The 24306-nt window shown below is 43.3% G+C and overlaps 1 protein-coding gene across 1 annotated transcript in view; it reads left to right on the top strand.

Moving 5' to 3' along the window:
* LOC147665182 (ubiquitin-conjugating enzyme E2 variant 3-like) overlaps positions 1-24306 on the top strand; it is a gene marked incomplete at its 5' end in the record, with an annotated part of 153176 nt that overhangs the window by 75333 nt on the left and 53537 nt on the right. Inside the window, one exon of the mRNA XM_086949695.1 lies at positions 2617-2740. Coding sequence (XP_086805821.1) covers positions 2617-2740 — 124 coding nt within the window. The remainder of the gene's footprint in view (positions 1-2616; positions 2741-24306) is intronic.

The raw sequence follows: 24306 nt of genomic DNA, 5'->3' as shown, positions 1-24306 counted from the left end.
GGGTGGAGGGCAGGTTGTTAGATGGCAGAAGTAACATTATGACCACACTATGTCTGGCCCACCCAGGGTAGGGATCCTGAAAGCTGTTCCTCTTAGAAAATAGGACGGTCAAAGATAAGTTTTACTTATAGACCTTCTAAACCTTACTGACTGAAAAACCAAGTAAGAGATTAGAAGAGGGTTGTTAGACATAGTTGTTGTGTCATGTTTTGTCCCTAGAAAAGACATGACTTTCATTCAAAGCAAAGATCAATCAGTTCAGGCCTACAGATGGAATTGACAACTATCTAGATCAAACGATAAAGAAAAAGGATCATCTGTCAGAAAGAGAATTTCAAAGGGCTCATAAATATCATAAATCTGGTGAATGCCCTGTCTGCCAAATTCACAGACCCCTACTCTGTTTAGAGTCCACTATGTTTTCGATGAGAGAGCCTAAGCTGGCTCCAACGTCTGAAACCTTTGACCGGCAGCCACTCAGTCAAACTACCTCTGATCACTTGTTCAGTTTAGCACAGATGCTCCAACCTACTTTTTTCTTGTTCGAAGTACATTGGAAGTTTGACATTGAAGAAGGAAAAACTTTGCTTAGTGGGTGCATTAAACATGGCCCGCGCTCAGCACAGTTGCTGTGCCTTCATGAGCCGCTCTAATGTCAGCTGTGCTACAGGCAGAAGGATCTCCACCAGACTGATGGAAAACTCCAAGTATGCTTGCAGGTCTCCTGCCATGGCAGTGGTGTAGATCTCTTTGCTGCCATAATGGACCCAAGGACAGGCCAACATACTCAAAGTGAAAACCTCCGTCTGTTTCTCAGGGTGTTTAAGTGTGCAAACAGGCTATGAATCCACAATATTTCTCACATGCCACTGAGTTAGAGTATCTGTTATATGCAGAAAGGGTTTTATCCCTGTTTAATTCGGAGAGTTATACGCTGTCCCCTATATTTTGCTATGGTAGAGCCAGCAGAAAATTAAGCTTGTACTTTTTCAAAAGTTTAAATCAAAATAAGTATGTTGATAGAATCATTTTGTTGAGATACCTAGGAATTTAAAAATGTCATTAAATAGACTTAAAATCATCTTTAGTAGCTCTATACGAACGGAGTAGGCCATGGACGGGTTTCTAAACTAATCTAACATCTAGAGAGCATGAGTGGACAATAACAAGCATCTCCCGACTTCACTCATTTATATCAAAGGTACAGAGGTGATTGGCCAAAAGGTGGTCACCAGGAACACAGAGAAAGGACTCAAATGAACAGACACTTTGGTAAAAAAAATAATACTCTACTCAGAATGAGGATCCCTGCTGAATTAAAAAGTAAAAAGAACAAACTTAAATTCCTGTGGGGGTAGGGGGTCACATGCTGAGTAGACTCCAGTGATCGAATAGAAGAGGTACAACACAATTAATTACCTCATGAATGGAGAGGCATCAGTGAGCAGATTACAGAAATACACTGTAGCACCAAAAACATCCATAGGGCAGAAGCCCAGCCTCTTTCATTCAATGGCCAGAAGGCTTACATAATGAGACAGATTTGTTAAAACATTGCTCTTCTTAGCCGGGCAGGTGGATTCTACTGGACATACTTCAGGCACAAGTAGGTCGCATAGTGGGTTGTGATATTATAATACTCCATGTTCCCTGTCACAAGATAGGTTTCTGTTCCACAAATCCTCAGATAAAGTCTGATTACACTGTAGAGATGTACTCTGTTTTTCACTTGTAATTGAAATAAAGAATTGGTGCAAGTAACATAGCTCTTGTGCAGTGCTTAGTTTCAGCCCTTGGTTGGAGGTGGGGCCACCGGTACTCATTCTTTAGGACTGGCGCTTATTTTTTATCATCAGACTTTTGTCTAGAGCAAGAGAAAACTGATGAAGACAGGAAATGTCTGTTAGTGGATTTAAGAGGCATGAGGTGAAATCAAGACAATGCAGACTTCGTATCTGGCATCCCAACCTTCGATAGCGCAGTTTGCGGGCATCTGAGAAAGCTCTTTTCTTTTACAAAGTAAGCACTGCTCTTCTGTTGTCATTGCAGAACATCAGTCTCCTATGCCTAAAGAATAGCAGGAAGGCCCTCGATCTAAAACCACCAATTTCAAGTTCTGAATATTGATCTGTTTCAGAGTAAGAGCATGCTGAGACCTTGCTGAAGCAGAGTGACTGAGATGACATATCTGACAGATACATTGGTCCAGTCCCTAAGAATCAGGCGGTGATCCTCCAGGTGAAATCCCTTATCAATGTAGCCATGTACCGGAAGGTTGCTGCATTTCTTTAATCCACATTTAAGCGCAGGTCTATCACTGAGATCAAGACATCCTCTCGCTGTGTAATAATCTAAAAGAAGTAAAAAAAATATGGTGTCTTGGCACGTGTATATTTTTTATCTATAATCATAAGGACTTAATAGTGATGTAAGGTATTGCACTTGGTGATCTGTTAATGGAAAAGGGAGAGCACACGGTTGCTATGAGGCATTGCTGGCTTAAAAATAATTTGGTAAAATCGGATTTTGAATTTTGTTTATGCCTAAAGTAATGTATATTGAACATAAATCAATGTCATGCTAAAACTCTGATGATCTCTTCTTCCCCATCCACAGAGCCACAGAAATTCTTAAGTCAAAAGGTCAAAGATCCTGGTCTGTTGGTCTGTCTGTCGCTGATCTGGTCGAAAGTATAGTGAAAAACAAAAGGAAAGTTCACTCTGTTTCAACTCTAGCAAAGGTAAAAATGCACACTGATGTTTTCCTATATTCTCTTAAACCTTGAAATTATGATAATGCTGTGCATTGTTAATACTGTGCTTTTGTTTCATATTGTACTGACATAACACTCAGGGGAAATGTGGCAGTTCTCATGTAACATATAAACAAAAAAACTTCTTGGGGGTTTTATAAAACCAAACTCACTACTTGCTAAGCAGCTTGATCAGTATTCTGGCGCAATTCAATCCTATGACCTTCAAACTGCATACAAAGTTGCCTATTTATGAAGGCATTTTGGTATACATAAAGTAGTACGTATGTAGTAATTTTGTATTTAATGTAGTTCTTTTGTACGACTCCTGAAGGAACTCATACATACCTTGAGAATTAGCCTCAAAACATATAAAACGGTATTATAAGAAAATATACATTGAGTACAAATAGAAAGGTCATTGCCATCTCAGCACTTTACTAATAGAGATAGCGATATGGACATTTGAGGGCTGATTCACACAGGCATTTAAGAGTACATAAAAGAGTACTCCTGTAGTAACACTTAATGTACTCATAAGCGTTTTTAAGTATCCAACCCCAGAATTCTTCAATGGATTCATAAGCCAATGAGCTATCTTAGAAACTGCCTTAATGTTCATTCTGCTGGATACCTGGTTGCAAATGCGGCCAACCCTTAAGAAGTACTGGATCATGTTCTCGGAGACAATGGATAAGCTTTATGTAGATCCTCATTATGCAGTAATCTGGAGCTTGAGTTTTTTATAGGTCACCAGAGTGCATAAATGTAGTCTCAAATATTTACTTCACAGTTTATCTCATCTGGTGTGCATACAACTTTTACTTATACTTTAGAAAAAAGATGTTTGAGGCATGTGTGGCTGTAGATACTCCTGTCATCTAGTATTGTGCTTGGAAGTGCTCAAGTTGCTTTTCTTTGAAGATTTATTTTCTAGTCACAAGGTACTGTTGCTCCACCTCTTGCTTGTAATGCGCATGGTCATCAGCTCTTTTGTTAGATTGTTTTCTTTCTGCCATGTGGGAACGGAAGTGTGCTCTCACGCTGCGGATCAACTCTGTTGCAGTGTTCTTTTCTTTCTTCATGGTTTCTCTCCCTCCGTCTGCATTGAATTCAATCAAATTCCCCTTCTTTCATATCTGGTCTACTTCTGCTTTTTCGTCCAGGGCTGATCTCTGGTCGACCTGAGCCCTCAGTGGGGCCTCACTCTTCGGGTCCTCTCCCTTCAACTCAGTCCACTCTCACCATGTCTTGCCTGTGATGGAATAGACGCCCTTTCGATATTGCCCTTGGTTTTGTGCTAAGTACCCTTGGGCAGACCTTCACCAGGTCCGTACTCTTTGCACTCACCTGAGCAGAATCAGGCTTCTTAGTACACGTGCTGGTCCTTCTGGTCGAAAAAGACTCTTCGTGACCGGCGAACCCATCGACTCAAAATATCTTGCAGAAGCAGTGACAATACCTCAGACTTCTTCGTCACGCAGGACCTCTAGGGGGAACATCATCCTGAGCCCTTCAACCGCAGACAGGGAGTCATTTTTGTCCGAAGGAAGTTTTGGCTCCGACCTCAAGATCAAAGACCTCCCGCTGGCTCAACAGGTTGTGATTACAGTTCCTGCTCCCCTCCCCAATGTTACTGCTCCGAGCTTCCTCCCCTCACGGAGCATTCAATCCGCTCTGGATACACCTTCGGTTCATGGTCGCCCAGCTTTGGCTCGGCGCCAAAGTAAACTAGAAGCAGACTTGCTTGGTGCCACCCGCTCCTGGCGAGGCGCGGAGTCGGTTGTCCAATCCGAAGCTGTTGATATTGAAATCCGAGTCAGCAGTGAAACATTCGGTGCTGACCAGAAAATTTGCCGTTAAAGCAGTCCTCCAGAAGCTACAGGACAATCTTGACCGAGGCAGATGGTCATCCACCCTGAGACAGGCCGAATCCTCACGCAACCTCTGACACCAGGCTTTCGACCTTCGAAAGAGACCGCTCAGCTTTAAGGAAGCTCTGGAGCCTGCTCCACCACCAAAGCAGTGGAAGAAGCAGGATAAAGGCACCAGTCCTCTTCCTGACCCTGGCCCGCCATTACTCTCCTCCACCCCACCCAGGTCTCCAACATCTCCCAAAGAAGCACTGTAAAAGAGGATGTGAATTGGTGTCAGAAGACAAGCCGATCTCCAACACTACCATGAGGTGTGCCTTATATGCCGCTTACACAGCTGCTCAGGGCATCAACTCCAGCATACTTTTTCACAGACAAGCTTGGCTCTGTGTCTCCGGCTTCAAACCGGATGTCCAACAGCATATCCTCTCCAGCCCTTTAACAGGGAACATCTTTGGGGACCCCTGGTTTATGAAATGCCGGAGAATATGAAAAATAACTTTGAGTTGGCAAAAGCCATGGGCACCCTGCAGATGCCTACCCCTCATGGGTCCTTTCCCTGCTCAGCTTATCGTGGAGGCTCCAAGACCACCTCCTCTCAAACGCTTCATGTCTTTCCAACATCAGCTAGCCCAGCAGACCTCCACAACAGGCTACTTTATGGGCACCTACTGTATTGATCTTGCGAAATGTAGAGGCAAAGGTAGCCCCCAAAGGAGGTGCCCTAGCCAGGCAATTATTTGTGCCACTCCCCCTCCACGACCACACAACAGCTGTCAGGGGACGACTTCAGATGTTTTTCCAGCATGGCAACATGTCACCTCAGATCAGGGGGTAGTAGACATCATTCAACATGGTTACTGCCTGCTACCACCCAACATGCCACCCCACAGGCATGTCCACTTCCCGGAACATCAACACCTTCTAGGAGAAGAGGTCCTCCTTATCAAAGGCTATATAGAGCCTGTGACACAACAACTTATAGTGCTCGGTTGGTGTATTCCCACTACTTTCTGATTCCTGATTCCCAAGTAGCACCAGTCACTCAGGCCCATGAACGAGTACATACTAGCAGAGCTCTTCCACATGGTCACTCTTCAGGATGTCATTGCACTACTAAAGCAAGGTGACGTCATGGCTACACTCCACCTCAAAGACGCCTAGTTCCACATCTCGATCCATCCTGCACATTGGCGCTTTCTCCTGTTTGTGGTAAGCTGTCAACACTACCAATTCAAAGTGTTATACTTCTGGGTCACCACCACACCTCACGGTTTGGCAAAATGCCTCAAAGTGGTAACCATGGAAAGGCGAAGACATGACATCCATGTATTCCCATGCCTGTACGATTGGCTGATAAAGAATGCCACACAACATCAGTGCCCGTGCGCACATTCAAGCCACTGTAGACTTGCTTCATGATCTAGGGTTTACTATCAATCAATCAATCAGGTTTCTTATAAAGTGCGACAACTCACCCATTAGGGCCTTAAGGCGCTGAGTGTGAGGGGGGAATCTGCGGTTCAGTCGAAGAGCCAGGTCTTGAGGTCCTTCCTGAATTGAGGCAGCAATGGTGATTGCCTGTGGACAATGCACTATGTATGAACTAGTCAGGGATATTTACCTACCTTTAAAACCAGATTGACCCCCTTAGCAGCCATCATTCAGAACATTGTTTCTTATATACTACACCTTCAAACATGTGGACTAGCCTTCACCTCCATTCAGCTATACTTGGCCACCATGCCTGCTTATCTCCAAAATAGGTAAAATGTCTCTCCATTCAGGATTCCAGTCATTACGGCTTTTGTGGAAGGACTCTAAAGAGTCATTCCTTCACGGGTGCCTCTGGCTGCGGCGTGGAATCTTTATATTGTCCTCACAAGACGTATGCCCCCCCCCCCATTTGAACCTCTTCAGTCATGTTCATTACAATTTATCTCCTGTATAGTAGCTATCCTAGTGGCTATCCATTGTTGAGACATGTCGGTGAGCTCCAAGCCTAAACCCTACAAGAACCTTTCTTTTAGGTTCATAGAGATAGGGTTTTCCTTCGCACCAACCCTAAACTCCTTCTTAAAGTGGTCTCTCCTTTCCACCTTAACCAGTTTATAGAGCTTCCAGTCTTCTTTCCTCAACCTGACTCAATTGTAGATAGCGACCTTTGTACGTTAGACATCAAACGAGCCTTAAGGTACTATGTGGGTAGGACAAACGGGTTTCGGAAAACTCAACAATTGTTGTTGCTTTTTCTGAACCGCATAATGGGAAGGGCTTATCAAAATCGGGCATAGCCAGATGAATAGTTAAATGCATCCAGGCTTGTTGCGCAAAGGCTAAAAAGATTTTGTCTGCTCATCCGAGTAACTTCTCTACCTGGAAGAAAGGGGCCTCTCTGGTTTTCCTTTAGAACATCCCCATAGCAGACATTTATAAAGGAGCTACTTGGTCTACACAACATAATTTCATTAAACACAACTGTGTAGATGTGCTATCCTGCCAACAAGCCAGTGTTGGCCAGGCTGTATCACATACCCTCTTTCTGTCTTCTGCAACATCCACAGGCTAGCCACCACTTAGGGGAGGCATGTTTTACAGTCTATGCACAGCATGTGGGTCTACAGCCACATATGCCTTGAACAGAAAATGTTACTTACCCTGTAAGCATCTGGCCGTGTCATTGTTTGACCCTACTAATCAGGAAAACTACCAACCTGTATCATCTTTGCCACTGTTGGCTAAAGTCACTGAGAAGCATTTAAACCAACAGCTTTCTCAGTTTATCAAGACTAACGGTCTTCTTCATAAAACACAGTCGGGGTTTCACCCATCCTTTAGTACAGAGTCGACCCTGCTGTTGACCCCTATAGACAGAGTCGACCCTGCTGTTGGCCTCTGAATCCATTTACCAAATCTTGGATGCAGGAGACACTGCCGCTCTCTTGATGCTAGATCTCAGTGTGGCGTTCAGCACCAAAACACCCAATCTGCTCATTTAGTACCTCAGGAGATGCGGGGTCGACCATATGGCCTTATGGTGTGTTGCCTTCTTTCTACAGGGACACACCTTCCAGATGTGTCAAAAAATGATTCCACTTTAAAATGATTAATCTGCAGCAGGAAGCACCTCAGGGCAATTCCCTGAGTCCAACCTTATTCAATATATACATGCTCCCCCTGATTAAGATCATTGAACATAATGGGTTCACAGTAATCGCCTATGCTGTTGATACTCAGTTGATCATTACCCTCTCCCAGGACGCTGCAACCATGGCTACTTCACTAAGGTTGTTTCTGGAGGAGTTTGCTGGATGGATGGGACAAAATTGTTTTAAGTTGAATGCAGGAAAGACTGAGCAAGCAACCCAATATCTGGTCGACCTCTTGGTGGCCTGAAACCCTTGGCCCTTTTTCCCAGCCCCAAGCCCAAGGGTAAAAACCTGTGCATTTGGTTTGACCAGAAGGTGTCCTTTGACAGCCAAATTACAGCATTGGCTAGGAAATGCTTCGGAATCCTAAAGACCCTGAAAAAGATCCTGGATTTGCTCCCAGAAACCTCAAGGAAAGCTGTGGCCCAGGCTTTAATTATCTCAAGGCTGGACTACTATAATGTGTTGCACCTGGTGGTGTCCCTGGCTCGCATGATGTGACTCCAAGTGCAGAACGTGCTCTTCTGTTACTCAATCTCCTGAAACGCATCTCCATGGGATCTTCACTTAAAAGTTACACTGGCTTCCTGTGAAGCAGAGGATCTCGCTTAAGGCATTGTGCTGCAGCCTTGACAAATAGTGGTCATCGGTACATACAGCCCTTCATTCAACCCTTTACTCCTGTGAGGAATCTCTGGTCCTTGAGGGCTAGTTTCCCAAAAGTGGGAAGAGTGCACCTTGGTGGCAACTCTTTAAGCTTTCTGATGTTGAAATTGGGGAATTCGCTCCCTATTTGACACTCCTCTTCGGAGCACCATTTTAGAAAAAAATGAAAAACTTGGTTGTTCAGACATATTTGTTCTGTTATATTTAGTAGCACATCCACCTCATTTGAAAGAACCCAAACTTCAGCCAATGAGGCGGAAGCTTACGGTCTCCTACTCCACCGAGAGGCACCAAAGCTCAGATTTCTCCCACACGTCATGTACAAGGGAGTCTGCTGTCAGAGCTCTGCTCTAACCTTTCAGTGATCCTTAAGTTGTTTCCATTTTGGTCTGCCCTGGTAGGGAACCAGCCATATCTTTAGCACTACTGTACTGAAAGTTGCTTTCAGGGAAGATTGTTACAATTTCTGAACCAGGGATATCTTTCAGTTTGACACAATCAACTGTCACAAGCTCTCACCGTGGCTGACAAAGAGAAGAGATTTCTTTTAAAACCTGTTTATCTTGTGGCAGCAATTCGATTTACACTGATGACCCACACTGTGTATTTATTGTCTTTATCTTAATCATAAATCAGCAGAAAGTAACATTTGTAGGTCTTTCTCAAAATAGGACTCTTAAGGACCGAGAAAAGAGGCTGGCTTTATTTCATATGAGTGAAAAGAATGTTACTCCATCTAATGGCAATGCCCACTCTTCAGGGGAAGATTCTGTGAGAAGTGCCCCTTCAAGCACTTCCATGAAGGCAGCGCACCGCACAAGATTTGTTGTTTCCTGAGCATGATTTATTTGTTACAGCGCTTGCAGCCACCTCCTCTGCTGACAAACCAGTGTCTAACCGCTATAGAGATTCACTTGTAATAAAAAAGAAGTCTTCAAAGTAAACCTAGTCGACGAAATCGTCGTCTTCAACTCCATCGTAGACGATGACACTGTCTATGACCAGCATTCCATCGACGATGACATTCAATGACGCTGTCGATGTCGGGTATTCCATTGATGAAAACACTGTTGAGCATTCTGCCGATGACAACACTGATGAGCATTCTGTCGATGACAACACTGTTGAGCCTTCTGTCGATGACAACACTGTTGAGCATTCTGTTGATGACAACACCGTTGAGCTTTCCGTCGATGGCGACGACGACAACAATCATACCATTGCCGATGGCAACCATACTGTCAACGATTAAGTCATCATTGACTGCATCACCGTTGAGAACCATGCAACCAACAAAGGATATGGGAGGACATATTTTTTCACCTTTAAAGTTGACGGATTTACCTCCAGAGCAGTTATTGCCATCAGATCAAGAAGAAGAGGTGAGTGATAATATCTCACTGACTGTTTGTAGCCCAACTCAATTGGATCTGAGATATAGCCCAGATTTTGGAGAGGAAGCAATGGACGATGAGGAGTCCGTACGTGAATATGAGTGTCAGTAGGAATACAAGCCTGGGAGTACTCAAATTAATTTAAGGTAGAAACCACCTAAATTTGATAGAGAACCAGATGTAGTCCAGGCGCCAATATTATCAATGTTGCAACACATAATGAATACTTCTAAAATGTTATTACCACAGGAACCAACTAATAATCGTATCATGGGTTAACCTGCTTCACCCATCCTCCCATCTCGTCTTTACCAGTTTCACCTCTTAGGCAGCCACAGCTGCTACCTCCTCCTCCAACGCCAAGGGGATCTGTCCATCGAGAAGTTATGGAGGATGTTTACTCTAATGGTTCTACATATTCTGATATAGAGGGAGAGGAAGAAGAGCTACCACCAAATGGTGATGGAAGATTTAATGAGCGAGAATTCATTGCCCCAAGTGGAAATGATGCACCAATTCCAAAGGATTCTACAGATGGTATCTCTACATTTCATTCAAGAAATTCAACCTACCAGTGTCCTCTGTAGATCAACTATGCTTTTGTTATGGTTTTAAAGATCAACCTTTGTAATACGTTAAGTCCATATCCATTCTTGATTGTGTCTGGTCACGAGGTCTAAAATTAATGAAGACGTCCAAAACTGTTCCAGCTGTGATACCTTGTCTGGAGAAGAAATACAAGGACCAAGATTCATCTCTAGCCTTCCTCACTGGTCATATTAGACAGGATCCAGTAATTGCTTCAGCAGCTCGGAGAAGAATTGAAACCCCGAAAACACCATCACCTATTCCGTTAGACAAGGATAGCAAACGTACTGACAATCTGGACCTAAGAATTTCCACAATGGCAGCAGTCTTAATTAAGACAGCCAATGCCCTGACCATTCCATGTTGTTTTGATCGCCAAATGTGGCATGGCATTGCTTCATTTCTGTAGCTTATCCCTGAGGATAAGAGGGAAACTGCAATGCAGTGATGGATGTATGAAATATAGGTTTTTGCCAGTTGGCAGGAGGTACTGTACTAAGGAGACAAGGCTGGTTAAAATCTACAGCCTCCCCTACTGATGTCCAATATAAAGTCTTAGGCATGCCTTTTGATTAGCAAACATTTTGGTACGCTTGTTATGAAGCTTTGCTAGGGCTTGAAACTGACACTGATACAGAAAAGGTTTTAGGACTGTTGCAGTATCGCAGATTTGAGACGTCTACTTTTCGTGGCCCCTGAAGATCGCAAAATTTCAGAGCACGATTCAAGCAGTATGGATGTCAGGGATGACCTTATTATCCTCAAAGACAGTCAGACACATTCAAGGATATTCCTTCAGTCGAAATCAGAGGCAGACTTGTGAGAAAGACTTCAGGAGAGCTCCTCACGAGCATGAAACCAATGATAACCGGAAAAGACCTTGACTTCTAGCTTGTGCCCCCTTTCCCATCTGGTGGGGGAAAGAATTTCACTTTTCACTCCTGCATGGAAAAACATAATCTCAAACAAATGGGTGATACATATTGTCCAATCAGGCCATATGTTGGAGTTCATTCAGAGGCCCCCAGTGTGTCCACCAAGAAAGGAGTATCATCTTCATTGAAGGAACAACAAATGAAAATATGCATGCATCTCTTCATAGGAGCCATGCCGGTCGTCCCCAAATCGCAAAAAATTAAAGCTTTTATTTTTAAATAATTTTTTCTTTTTTAATGCAGATTTATATAGAGCAAACTCGACCCGAAGGTATTGAAGCGCTTTACATGAGCACCAGTTACGTTACACAAGGACTCATTCAGGCATGGAAAGATTAAGTGATTTGCCCAGAATAACAGGATGTGGACGCGACCTGAGGCTCGAACCTTGGTTTCCAGCACCAAAGTCGGCAATCTAGCCGTCAAACCACATCCTCTTCTCGTATTCTAGGTTCTTCCTAATGAAAAAAGACAGGTCAGCGGAGATCATTACTGGATCTGAGATAGCTGAACAGGTTTCTAAAGAAACAGTAGTTTTAGATGTTTACTTTGCAAGACGTCCTGCAGGAAGGGGAATTTTTGACCTCTCTGGAACTTTGGGATGCATACTTCCACATACACATTCATCGAAAACACGGAAAGTACCTTTGATTTTCAGTAGTAGGTCAGCACTACCAGTTCAAGGCGCTCCCTTTTGAACTCAAGTCAGTGCTGAGAATATTCATCAAAGGTCTCGCTCCAGTTGCTGCTTTTATCAGGAGAGAAGGTCAACAGGTGTTCCCTAACTTGGACTACAGGTAAGTAAGCTCCATCCAGGGAAAGAGCAAAAGCTTCCACAAAGGCTTGCATTGATCTCTTTTGCAGATTAGAAGATTAGGCCTCACTTTGAGCAGGGAAGAATCATCATTGGAACCCTTAACAAAGATCCAATTCTGAGAGCAGTACTTGACACTCAGTAGAGGAAAGCCGTTCCCTCGGCAGAAAGAGTGAGAAAGTTACAGAGAATGGCAAAGACTATTGCTGAAAAGCAATCAATCAAAGTTGAGGAGTACAAATCTCTGATGGGTATGATTGCATCCTATATAGGCCTCTTTCCATTCTGCAGGTCTTATATGAGACCTGTTTGACAAGAGCTTGATTTGTAATGGAAACTGGTAGAAGGCTTATGGGAAGATATGGTCCCTGTCAACAGCAGTGGTCCAGCAAATCTAACTGCAGGTCTTTTCTTTTCTGCAGATAACAAAGAGGTTATTACTCACCACAGATGTGTCCATGGATGAATAGTGAGCCCACCTGCAAGAGCTTTCAACCAGAAGCCACTGGTCACAAGCAGAAAAGAGGCTCCACATCAATGTGTTGGAACTCTGCGCCATAAGACTAGGTTTACAAGCGTTCCTCTCTAGATTGGTAGGTCACCTGGTCCTAGTCAGAACAGACAACGCAACATATATGTTCTACTTAGCCAAGCAAGGAAAAACCCAGTCCAAAATCCTTTCAGAAGAAGTTCATCTGCTGTGGAACTGGGCAGTTTATCACAGGATAGACTTTTCTATGGAATATCTGCCAGGCTGCGTGAACGATCTGGCAGATGCACTCAGCCGGTAAATGTCGGATTGTCACGAGTGGGGACTAAAACAGAAACAAGTGGATTACATTTTCAGTCAGTGGGGTCACCTCATAATAGATTTATTTGCCACTCCTAACAACGGGGAATGCCAGTGCATTACTAGCAGGTTTTGGAATCCAGAAACAATGGGCAATTCTTTTTCGATCAATTGGTTCAAGATATTTGCCTGTGCCTTTCCTTCTTTTTTTCCTGATCCCCAGGGTGTTGAAGTAAGCAAAAATAGACCACTGCACTCTGATCCCAATTACTCCGATGTGGCCTCCCCAGTCCTGGTACAGTGAGCTGCTGCATTTGGCAGCACATCCAGCCATTACTTTGAAGGTGCATCCCAGGTTATTGTCCATATATCAAGGAGATATTCTTAACAACCATCCCATGTCACTGAACTTGGCAGAATGATACCTGAGCACCTAGAATTTAGGCATTTGGATATATTGCAAGAGTGTAAACAGATTATGGTGCAAGATGGAGCTCCAGCTACCAATCAGACTTACAGTGCAAAATGGAAGCATTTTCATGTCTGGTGCAGGAATAATGGTCATCATCCACTTCAAATGAAGCCTTCTCAGCTCCTTCCATATTTGTTAAATTTGGCTAATAGTGGTCTCAAGTATTCTTCTGTCAGGGTCCTTCTGGCTGCAATTTCGAGATTTGGAAGAACTGACTCATTGACGTCTTTCCTGTTTTCTAAAAGGGTCAATAAACAGTTTATGAAAGGACTCTTCAGAGCATCTCCACCTCTTCCACATCCTCTGGTTCCATGGGAGCCTAATACAGTCCTCGGCCAGCTGATGTTACCTCCTTTTAAACATGTACATAGAGCAGACTTAAAATATGTTTCAAAGAGGACAGCACAACTGCTGGTTCTGACAAACTCTAGGAGAGTGGGAGAGTATCAGGAATTTACCATCCGAGAACCTTTTCTCCGATTCACAAAGTGATACTTGTAACCGATTCCAAATTCATTCCTAAGGTGCCCACTGACTTCCATGTAAATGAGCCTGTGATTCCTAGTACTTTCTTACCCAATCCATCTTCAACAGCAGAAAGATCATTACATTCTTTAGATAAGCGTAGATGTCTCACATTCTGTGTAGACAAAACAAACGACATACGCACATCAGACCAGCTATTTCTATCATTTGGTCAACCACAAAAAGTTCAGGCACTGTCCAAACAGGGGAGGTATGGCTCATTGGCTCCCAGCCTGTATTGCTTTCTGTCATGCCAAAGCTAAGTGTCCTTTAAAAGGAAGAGCGAGGGCGCATTCCACTGAGGTATGGCTTCAATCTGGGATTTGTAGAGCGCACTACTCACATGTGAGGGTCTCAAGGTGCTGGCTCCAACTGCATCACTCCATGTTGGGATGCCCTTGAAAGACATCTGCCGTGTATCCACCTGGAGGAGGAGGCATACTTTTACAAAGCATAACTGACGAGACAGGGATATAGAAGCTGAGGCACCAGTGGGACAGGCAGTCCTGAGAAACCTGTCTCTTTGAAGGTGAGCCTGCTTCCCGCTTTATTGTATGCTATAATGTATACTGCTTGCTATTCTGATTCATGCATGCAAACAAATAAAATACCCAATGGTGGAGAAATAGTCAGTTACTTACCTGCGACTCTAGTTCCCCTACATTGGTATCTTGTATAGATGTATAACAATAAGGGAGTAGAACCTTATGAGTAAGTCCCAGCCTCAGTAGAGGGAAGGAAGGTAAGTTTGTTGACCACAAATCAAGAGGACGTCCTTTGTCCTTGAGAAGACCCCTCACTCACCAACCTAGTTGGTGACATGCTTCAACATCTGGGTCCAACCCGGATAGCCGAATGCCATCCAGGTGTGCTGCGACACCTGATTAAAGTGGAGCAGGTTTTATTCTTTTATATGTGCAAAGAGGGAAAAAGTGTGTATTAAAAAAGTATCCAATACTACCCACTCACGGAGTTTATTCTGGAGTGTCTCTGGTACTATTAAAATAAGAGGCACCTGTTGCCCTGTTAGGTGGGCTGTTGGTGTAAAAACTAAAGGGAAGTGAGTTAAAAAGGTCTACATGTTTCAACCTATGTGTAAATTTACAGGTTTTCGTCAGGACCAAGTGGTGTACCTGCGGGACGGTATGCGCACGCTAAGGCGCACCCTATCCTCGTAGGAAACAAATGTAGAGTCTCAAAATGAGTCTCCAATCAAAAACTTAGGTTTCTTCCTGTGATTCCTGGAAAAAAAACTGGGAGCGCTAATATTTACGGCTCCCTGAGCAACCCCGGACTGGCCAAATCCTTGCTACGATTTGTGGCGGGAGAGACGGGCGCCGTTAGTGCCTATGCCGTCTGGACCCCGATGATGAAGCATGTCACCAACTAGGTTGGTGAGTGAGGGGTCTTCTCAAGGACAAAGGACGTCCTCTTGATTTGTGGTTAACAAACTTACCTTCCTTCTCTCTACTGAGGCTGGGACTTACTCATAAGGTTCAACTCCCTTATTGTTTTATCTATATATTAGGGGACAGGGAGTCCCAATCCTGCCTGTACTGGCTAATACCCTTTCTCTCTTCATTGTTTACCTATCTTTTATAGATTCACATGCAACTCTCCCTCCTCCCCAGTCAGAGGCTCAACATATTTGTTTGCACTCTTGTGCTTTGATATCTGATCTATGGTGGCCTCTAGGAGGAGTAGGAGAGCTTAAGCTTCCATCTCATTGGCTAAAGTTTGGGTTCTTTCAAATGAGGTGGATGTGCTAATAAGCATACTATGTTGTTTCAGCCCTATGGCCATTTTACATCATATACTGTAAGATATATATTTTACACTGTACACTGCTATTTTAATATACCGGGGATGCCTTGCCTGACAAGGGGTAATGATTCAAGAATGTGAATATATTAAACTAGAAGCCCGTCCCGACGTTTTCCGGGAGCAATCATGGCTCAGGGCCCCCGCCCACCCTGACGTTGTGTAACCTGCCCACGTCACTGCTCACGTCACTTTTTCCTGCTGTAATGCCCCGTTTGGTACCTGCCCACGTCACTGGCCACGTCACTTTTTCGTCCTGTAATGCCCCGTTTGCTACCCGCTCCACTTTGTACGCTTTTGTCACCTGCACACGTTTCTTTTTCCTCCTGTTAACCTGCCCACGTCACTTTTTCCTCCCTGTAATGCCCCGTTTCATTTTTTTGTCCCGTAATGGCCCGTTTGCTCCCCGCTCCACTTTGTACGCTTTTGTCACCTGCACACGTTTCTTTTTCCTCCTGTTAACCTGCCCACATCACTTTTTCCTCCCTGTAATACCCCGTTTTACTTTTTCATCCTGTAATGGCCCGTTTGCTCCCCGCTCCACTTTGTACGCTTTTGTCCCCTGCACACGTTTCTTTTTCCTCCTGTTAACCTGCCCACGTCACTTTTTCCTCCCTGTAATGCCCCGTTTCACTTTTTTGTCCTGTAATGGCCCGTTTGCTCCCCGCTCCACTTTGTACGCTTTTGTCACCTGCACACGTTTCTTTTTCCTCCTGTTAACCTGCCCACGTCACTTATTCCTGCCTGTAATGCCCCGTTTTACTTTTTCGTCCTGTAATGGCCCGTTTGCTCCCCGCTCCACTTTGTACGCTTTTGTCCCCTACACACGTTTCTTTTCCTCCTGTTAACCTGCCCACATTACTTTTTCCTGCACACGTTTGATTTTCCTCCAGTACCTGTGGCTCTCTCACTGCTCCTCCCCACCGCCGCTCCTCCCTCACGTTTGCTTTGCTGACTGGTAACTTGCCTCCCTACCTCATCCGCCACTGACCGCTCCTCCGCGCCGCCTCTCCTCACTGTCTGCCCGCCGATCCTCACCGCCTGTCCGCCGGTCACGTCCGCTGCTCCCCTGATCGCCGCCGCTCCTCATCACTGCTCCTCCCCGCACTGATCTTCGCCGCTCCTCCCCGCGCTGTTCTCCGCCGCTCCTGTATGCCGCTCCTCGCGTGTACGCCGCTCCTGATGTCAGCACGCACGTCGCGGCTGGCGCTACTTTGAAGGGACTACTTTTTAACTTATATTTTTTAATAACGGATTTATTTTTAAATATATAGCCTATGTCCATCTGCACACCCTGAGGATTACAACGATGTATCGGGTGTGTGGATTGGCGCTGTGGTTCCCAAGTTTACCCGCCTCAAAGTTCTTCCTTTATAATAGTAGTATAGATATACCAATGTTAGAGAACTGAAATTACAGGTAAGTAACTAATTTATTTTATTCATTTCATATGTGCTTTTCCAAAGTGCCATGTGGCACAAGCATGCACACTGAGTTAGTGAGTTCATATTGATGATTTAACTGTATATCTCACTGAAATTGGTACCCTTTATATTACTGATACAGAGCAGACAAGTTGTATGGGAAGACATTTGCTTTGCTGGTGGAGCTGTGGCTGAGTTAGGAATCTCTTAGGTCTGGGTTTGAATCAGGGCAATAATTGGAGCAGAGTTGGAGGGCTGTTGACCGTAAAGAAAGGAGTGCCATTGGATACCTACCAAAATCTCGTTCATTGCGGTTTGGCTGTTTTCTCAAGGTGGCATTGTGGGGTACTCTCAAAACCACTGTGTACTCTGCAGGATCTACTGCAAATTTTTACTGCTTCTGCTACTGTTTGTAGACCGATTGAAAATTCATGATCTGTTATATAGTAAGAGAACAGCATTTGACAATGCTCTGGCCTCTGTCATAGAGGAGTTAGAAAGAATTCTGAGTTTAATCCTGAATTTAACTGTGAGAAAAGTGTATGCTTTTAAGTTAAATGTTTTAAGCTTCTGTGTTTTTTAGTGATTTTTTCTCTTTTTTTAAAACAATTTTTGCAACCTGCTGATTCGTTTTCGAAGAGGACCACCTACATTTAATCACACACTTGAGACTTTCAATTACCAGGGTACTTACAAACTCCACTGAGTTTTTTTTAGAAGTGGTACAGTATTTAGGGGGGAGGGGGTAGGAGGAGAGAAAGGCACGGCTGAATAAATTATTGGGCTGCGTCCTTTACCTTCTTCATTTGCCATAGTGCTGCCCTCACGTTTGTTGACAGTGAGAATAAAATTGATGTTCTGGCATCCCAGATACCCCAATATGTTTTGGCACCCTTTAGACAAAGTTAGTTCTTCTTTACCCCTGGCCACTGGGTAAATTTGAATAATACTCACACATTGTGCTTTGAGGTAAACAACCATTATGAAAAGAAAGTTGTCATGTACTAAATATAAAATTGCCTTGTTGAAAGGATAAGGTTATTCTCTTGTCCCTGGATAGATTATTTTCTACCCGCCAAGCTGCACTATAAACCAGCCTACAATTTACCCTCAACTAGCCTATGTATTTGTGATCCTACAACTGAATGAATAATATATTTTGGAAAATGTTGTCAGCTGTAACATTAGATCACATACAATCTCTTAAAGTTATTGATCAAATGTTGCACAGCACAAACCTTCTAACAGGTATTGGCTTTCTGCTACTCCGTTGGCTGTGAAATGTTAGCACATTCGTCATTATACATCTGAAAGTCATCCCTAAGAGGCCTAGGTACTAGATGAATAAAACCATTGTCTTCTCTAAAAACTGATAAAATTACTGTACCGTTTGGATCTTGAAATTTTGCAAAGATGAATTGCACTGATATGTCTTATACAGAATCATGGCTTAATGCATAGTGCTTTACGTGCAACCATTTTCTTAGACTAGGTTTAGCTCCTGTAATAGAAAGGATGGTGTTATAATCCACACTTGGTACACCCCACTACCCTTCTCCCTCTCCCCCAGTTAGTCCCTGCCTAACAATGCTTGTCTGAACATTCCACAGCTGGCTCCAGCTGACTGGAACCTGTGATGGTGAAAGGTACGAATAATGAAGAGTCTTCACGTATCCTGAGTTATTGATTTCTTTATAACACTGGCGGCGAGGGTGGGATCAAACCTGCCCAATGACAGGCGGTGGTAATGCTCTCCTTCACTGTGATGAATGCTGCCTGACACTCTTCGCTCCATACAAAAGGGGTTCTTGCTTTTAACAAAGATCTTAATGGCTCCACTGTGCTAGCATAGTTACGGACAAATTTAGCATGGGTATTAGATAAGCCCAAGAACGATTTGAGATCTTCGACACAGTTGGGAGCTGTTGTGTCCTGAATAGCCTCTACCAAGTCTACCTTGGGTTTTATTCCATCTTGAGATATGGTGTGCCCTGAGTACTCTACAGACCCTACCCCTATACAACATTTATCTTTCTTCAATGTTAGATCTGCTGCCTCAAGTTCAGATAGTAGTCTCAGAGTGGTGTTGTGCACCTCCAAATCTTTTCCATAAATGAGAATATTGTCCTGGAAGCATAATGTGCATGAGAGATCTCTCAATACATGTTGCATGATCCTCTGGAAGGCAGCATCAGCTGAGGCCAGCCCAATGGGCCTGGCTTTATGAGTCACTGGTTTGGCATTGGTTTTGAGCTTAATGGAGTGCAGGTAGTTTTTAAAGCAGCCCTAGCCTATTTGTAAAGACTTTGGGAAAATCATTACATATTTCAGTGCCCCCTACTGAAGGATCTACTAGTAGGACTTGGTCTGGGCTGTGGGGTCTAACTTAATACCTAGCTCTCTCTGTTGCCTCCATCCCAGTAAGTTGGACCCTTTCTGTGTGATATATATCTTCCCAACCGTGCTTCTCCTTTTAAATTCAATTTTCATGGCGGTCATGCCTACCAAGGGTATAGGGTCACCATTGTACCCCCTAGGATGAATGTCAGGTGTTTGCAAGTCTTGTTGCCCTAAGGGGAACAGTCTTGAAAAAACCTCAGCTTGCACCAGGGTATAATGTGAACAAGAATCTGCAAAAACTGTGACTTCTCTCTTGTCTAGGGTGACAGTACACAATGGAAATTAAGCATTTTTATCAGGGTCGTTGAGTTGAAATACATATTTAGATTCCTGGGGATGCTCTTGCTCAATGGACATTACTGCTTTAGAACATTGATGGTGACAAACCCTAGCCAAATGCCCCCTTCTACCACACTTGTGGCATGTGATTGATCTGGCATGACACCCTACGTAATTTGCTAAATGACTTGGACTGCCACAACGGTTACACTTTAACCTGGTACCCACTGGAAGAGCTTTGGGTAGTTTACTCTTACTTTCTTTGCTAACTTTTTGTTTACTTATAGCATTTACTTCAGCATGTTTGTCCCCATCTTCTTTCTTGGCGGCCATACAATCTGCAGTGTGCTCAATCCCGACCGCTATCTCTATAGCTTGTTTAAGATCTGGATTTGCAACTAATTGCCTCTCTTGTATTTTAGTTTTGTTTGTACACCTCACCAATTTGTCTCTGATGAGGGAATCCTGTAGTGTTTCAAATTCCCATGTGTTTGCTAGGCCCTTTAAGGCCACTATGTACATCTTAACCTACTCTTTCTTGCCCTGTACTATCAAAAATAATTTATGCCTCTCCAATACCACGTTGATAGTTTTACCAAAGTGCTTTTCCAGTCTGTTAACTGCAACCAAGTACACATTGTCATCATCATCACTATTGCTCCCTGTTTCTGCTGATGCTGTAATGTTGTCGAAGGTTTTCCGCCCCTCAATACCTAAATTATGAAGTAGGGTTTGCAATTTGCGCAAGGAAGAACATTTTTCTCCTCCTATTGCGATCAAGTAAGATTCCAATAGTCCAAACCATTGTTTCCACGTCAGAAGAGGCTCTCCCACCTCATTGAGGAAAGGAGGTGGTTGGGACAAATTTGAAGTGGCCATGTTGACGTTAATAATCTTCAGAACAGGGACAAATTTGAACGGATGAGACCTTAACCTTTTTAAGTCTGTGACCAAGAAACAGGCTGCACAGTACAGTGTCCAAGGAGGCTAGCCGGGTTATGAAGACAAAAAAATTAAAAAAAATGCTGTGCCTGTCAGCGAGTAGAAAGCCTAGGTAGGCAGAGACAACTGGCAAAAGCTGTGCCTGTCAGCGAGGGGAAGGCTTAGGCAGGCAAGTAGGCAAGTAACAATCAGATGCTCCTTTTGAAACTGCTGTGCTTGTCAGCGTATTGCAAGCATAAGTAAGGAAAAACAAAACTCTTGTGGTAAGGACAAAGTTCCCTTCAAAGGAGAACAGAGGCAGGAGAGATGAAGCCAGCAAGGGTTAATCCCTGCTCCTCCTCGGAGAAACGCCCACAGGGGCCGGCCTAGCGCAGCTCCACCTTAGAGTTCCTCAGGATTCCTGCACAGAAAGTGGAAACCACGTTTGATGCTGTTGGATGGCCGGGCACTTGGTTCTAGGCCAAATTCCTGAAATGTCATGTTCCCTCATTCTGTCTTGCCCTCAGTTCCCTGGTTCCTTTCCTCCCTTCCTTCCTCCTTCATCTCCCCATGTAAGGAGATGTGTTAGAATCCACACTTGGTACGCCCCACTATCCCTCTCCCTCTCCCCCAGTTGGTCCCTGCCTAACAATGCTTGTCTGAACATTATACACATCTGACTGGAACCTGTGATGGTGAAAGGTACCAATAAAGAAGAGTCTTCACATATCCTGAGTTATTGCTTTCTTTATAACAGTTGGTTATCTTTACTGCTGTGCAGGATGACTCTTTCTCTTTGCGAATATATGCATTGTATATTTCTTTTTCCAATGCAGTGCATTTAAAATGTGTACATTACATTTGCTTTAATATTATTTCAGGTTTTGTCCATGAATAAGACCAGATTTCATCGTGTTGACAATAGCATTACATCTATATCCTTTGCTTTCAGCAGCAAACCGTCATTGTTTTATTTTTGTCAAATTTTTTGGCACTTGGCAACATTCCTCTTGACTGTGCTTTCATTGTGTGTTTGGATGCCAACATATGGTATACAACAATACAAGGGGAATAGATCTATATGCAAATAAAGAGCATTACTTACAAAAATGTATAACTGAGTAAAAAGAGCTTACGGTTATCTTTCCATATCTGTTGGGCTCAGCTGATGCTTTTTGTAAAACTTTGTAAAATCAAACAAATAATCATGTTATTTAGTAGATTATTTGGTATGTTACACAGTATTTCCACCTGGATGACTTTTTGATGCTTTGTTCAGATGAAAAAACAAAACGAGTCCACAAACATTTACAAAATAGAGTGCTTAACCTTCCAAAAAGTGACTTAACCCTAGTGAACCACTTGGTTACTAGCATGGGAAAGCAATAACGTTTTTTAAAAGAACCCTCACCCACCGAAAGGTCCCTTGGTGGCATGCTTCATCATCGGGTTCTTCCCGCCCGCTGCAGGACGGGGCGTGCTACGACCGACTAATATGTGGGAGCACTTTGGAGTGAAGTAAACTATGTGTAGTGATGTGAGAGTGGAAGGGTCAGGAATGAGTGAGTTTAAAATATACCTTGATTTATGGAAAAAAGAAACTTTAATGCTCCCTATAGCTGGTATTGATGAAAAACGGGGGGGGAAAGGAGGGGAAAAAGCTTTAATGAGCAGCTCCCTCGCTGGTCGACATGTTTCGAAGCCTACCCCTAAGCTGCTTCTTCAGGACCAAATACAATGATCCCGGTTACCACTCTGACTATGTCTAGTGCTGTTAGCCGATTTGGTGTTTTAGTTTAATATATTTCTGTGCAAGACATTTGTTGACAATCTGGAAGGATGGAGGCAAAAATAATTATTAGTCTAGGTGCTCTTTGATCTTATTATTACATATCTTCACCCTAATTGTGTGAGGATAAAATTGTGATATATTTTTTCTTTGTGATATATTTTTCACTTCATGCACGATATCACGTAAATCATGTGATTCATGCTGCCCCTGTTAAAAAAATTACATACAAGACATAACAGTACATATAACATTTAAGCAAGCACACACTCTCGCATTTTTATAATTTGTGCAGAGACCATAGCCTTTTAAAAAACTTCCTATCGGACTAAAAATTGTAAGGCAGTAAAGGTGGTTTTTCAGTCTTCAATATTGATGAAAGAAGAGGGTAGAGAAACGTACATTATAGGTTTCCTAATTGGACCCCATGAGCATCAACACGGGAGGGGAGGAGCGCTTGTAGTCAAACACTGTTGGTTTAAATGAAGAAGATTTGAGTTAGAAACTAGGTACAAAGTAATGATTATCTGTCCTGGTATTGAGGTCACGTAGGAACCCAACAGTATGGAGGCCTAAACTATCAGCTGTGCCGTACTTACTTTGCTTTGTTCAGATCGTCAGGTACTGCAAGTCGATTGGGTCTTGACTTTTATTTTTTGCTTCATCGCTCTTGAATTTATGTATATTGGAGACATGGACTGCAGCAAACTATTATTGTTGTTTCAGCTTTGGGCTGTCATTTCCGGCTATCTATCCCTCCCTTTTCAAAACCCCCTACTTCCCCAGGAAACTGTTAAAAAGACAAAATCACCAGTGTCCCTTGTATATAGTTTGCCATGTGCCTGTGGCATGTGTCAGATTGGGATTATGGTGTGTTTAGGGCTTGTTGGCAAACCACCACACAAGAAAAACGATGAGAGGTGCACGCAATCTGTGACCAGAGTGTGGACCCATATGTGGCAGAATTGTTAGAGTTGATGAGCTGATCAGCCAGACCTCGGATAAAGGAGTATTACAGCTGACAATTACATCTAGGAATTTTATTTTGGTTTGGAGAGCTGCATAAACTTCAGTTAACAAGTAGGGCGCATGTTTGGATTTTGTGCAGTAACTTGCGGAAATGTTATGGTTCCTCAGCCTTGGTGTATAGTGTGCGGTATTAGCAGCTCTTCTCTCCAGAAACTTCACACAAGCAGCCTCGGATCCCTCTTGCAAATCCTACCCTAAGCAGAACTCAGGAAAATGGCATTGATTTTTCTTTCTACCTATGGGGTGGTTGTTGTTGTTGTAACAGCAGTAGTAGCAGCATTAGCAGCAGCAGTAGATGATGATGATGTTGAAGATGATGATGAGGATATAAGATTTATGGAACAGTTGTCTATAAATCATACAATATATACAATCTTGTAGTGCAAAGGGAATAAAATAATTAAAGCTAAAATTAAACAATTCATCTGTAAGTAATGGTTCTTAAAAATCGTGCAATATCTACTGCAGCATCAAAAAAATGTGTATTTGCTAAAAGTGCATTTGCCTTTTGTTTTAAAAGAGGGTCTTAAAAGCTTTTTTCAAGTGATTAAATCAAAAAGGACAGTCTATAAGAACCTGGCATATGACATTTGGTATTTAATTGACATAAACAACCCCTTTTCTTTCTTGTATCTTCCATGTAAAATGTAAGTCTTGAAATATTTGGATTGCAGCCAGCACGGA

This window comes from Lissotriton vulgaris, unplaced genomic scaffold (assembly GCF_964263255.1).
Source record: "Lissotriton vulgaris unplaced genomic scaffold, aLisVul1.2 SCAFFOLD_1145, whole genome shotgun sequence".
NCBI classification, from domain to species: domain Eukaryota; kingdom Metazoa; phylum Chordata; class Amphibia; order Caudata; family Salamandridae; genus Lissotriton; species Lissotriton vulgaris.
This window is presented reverse-complemented; position numbering and strand designations above follow the sequence as displayed.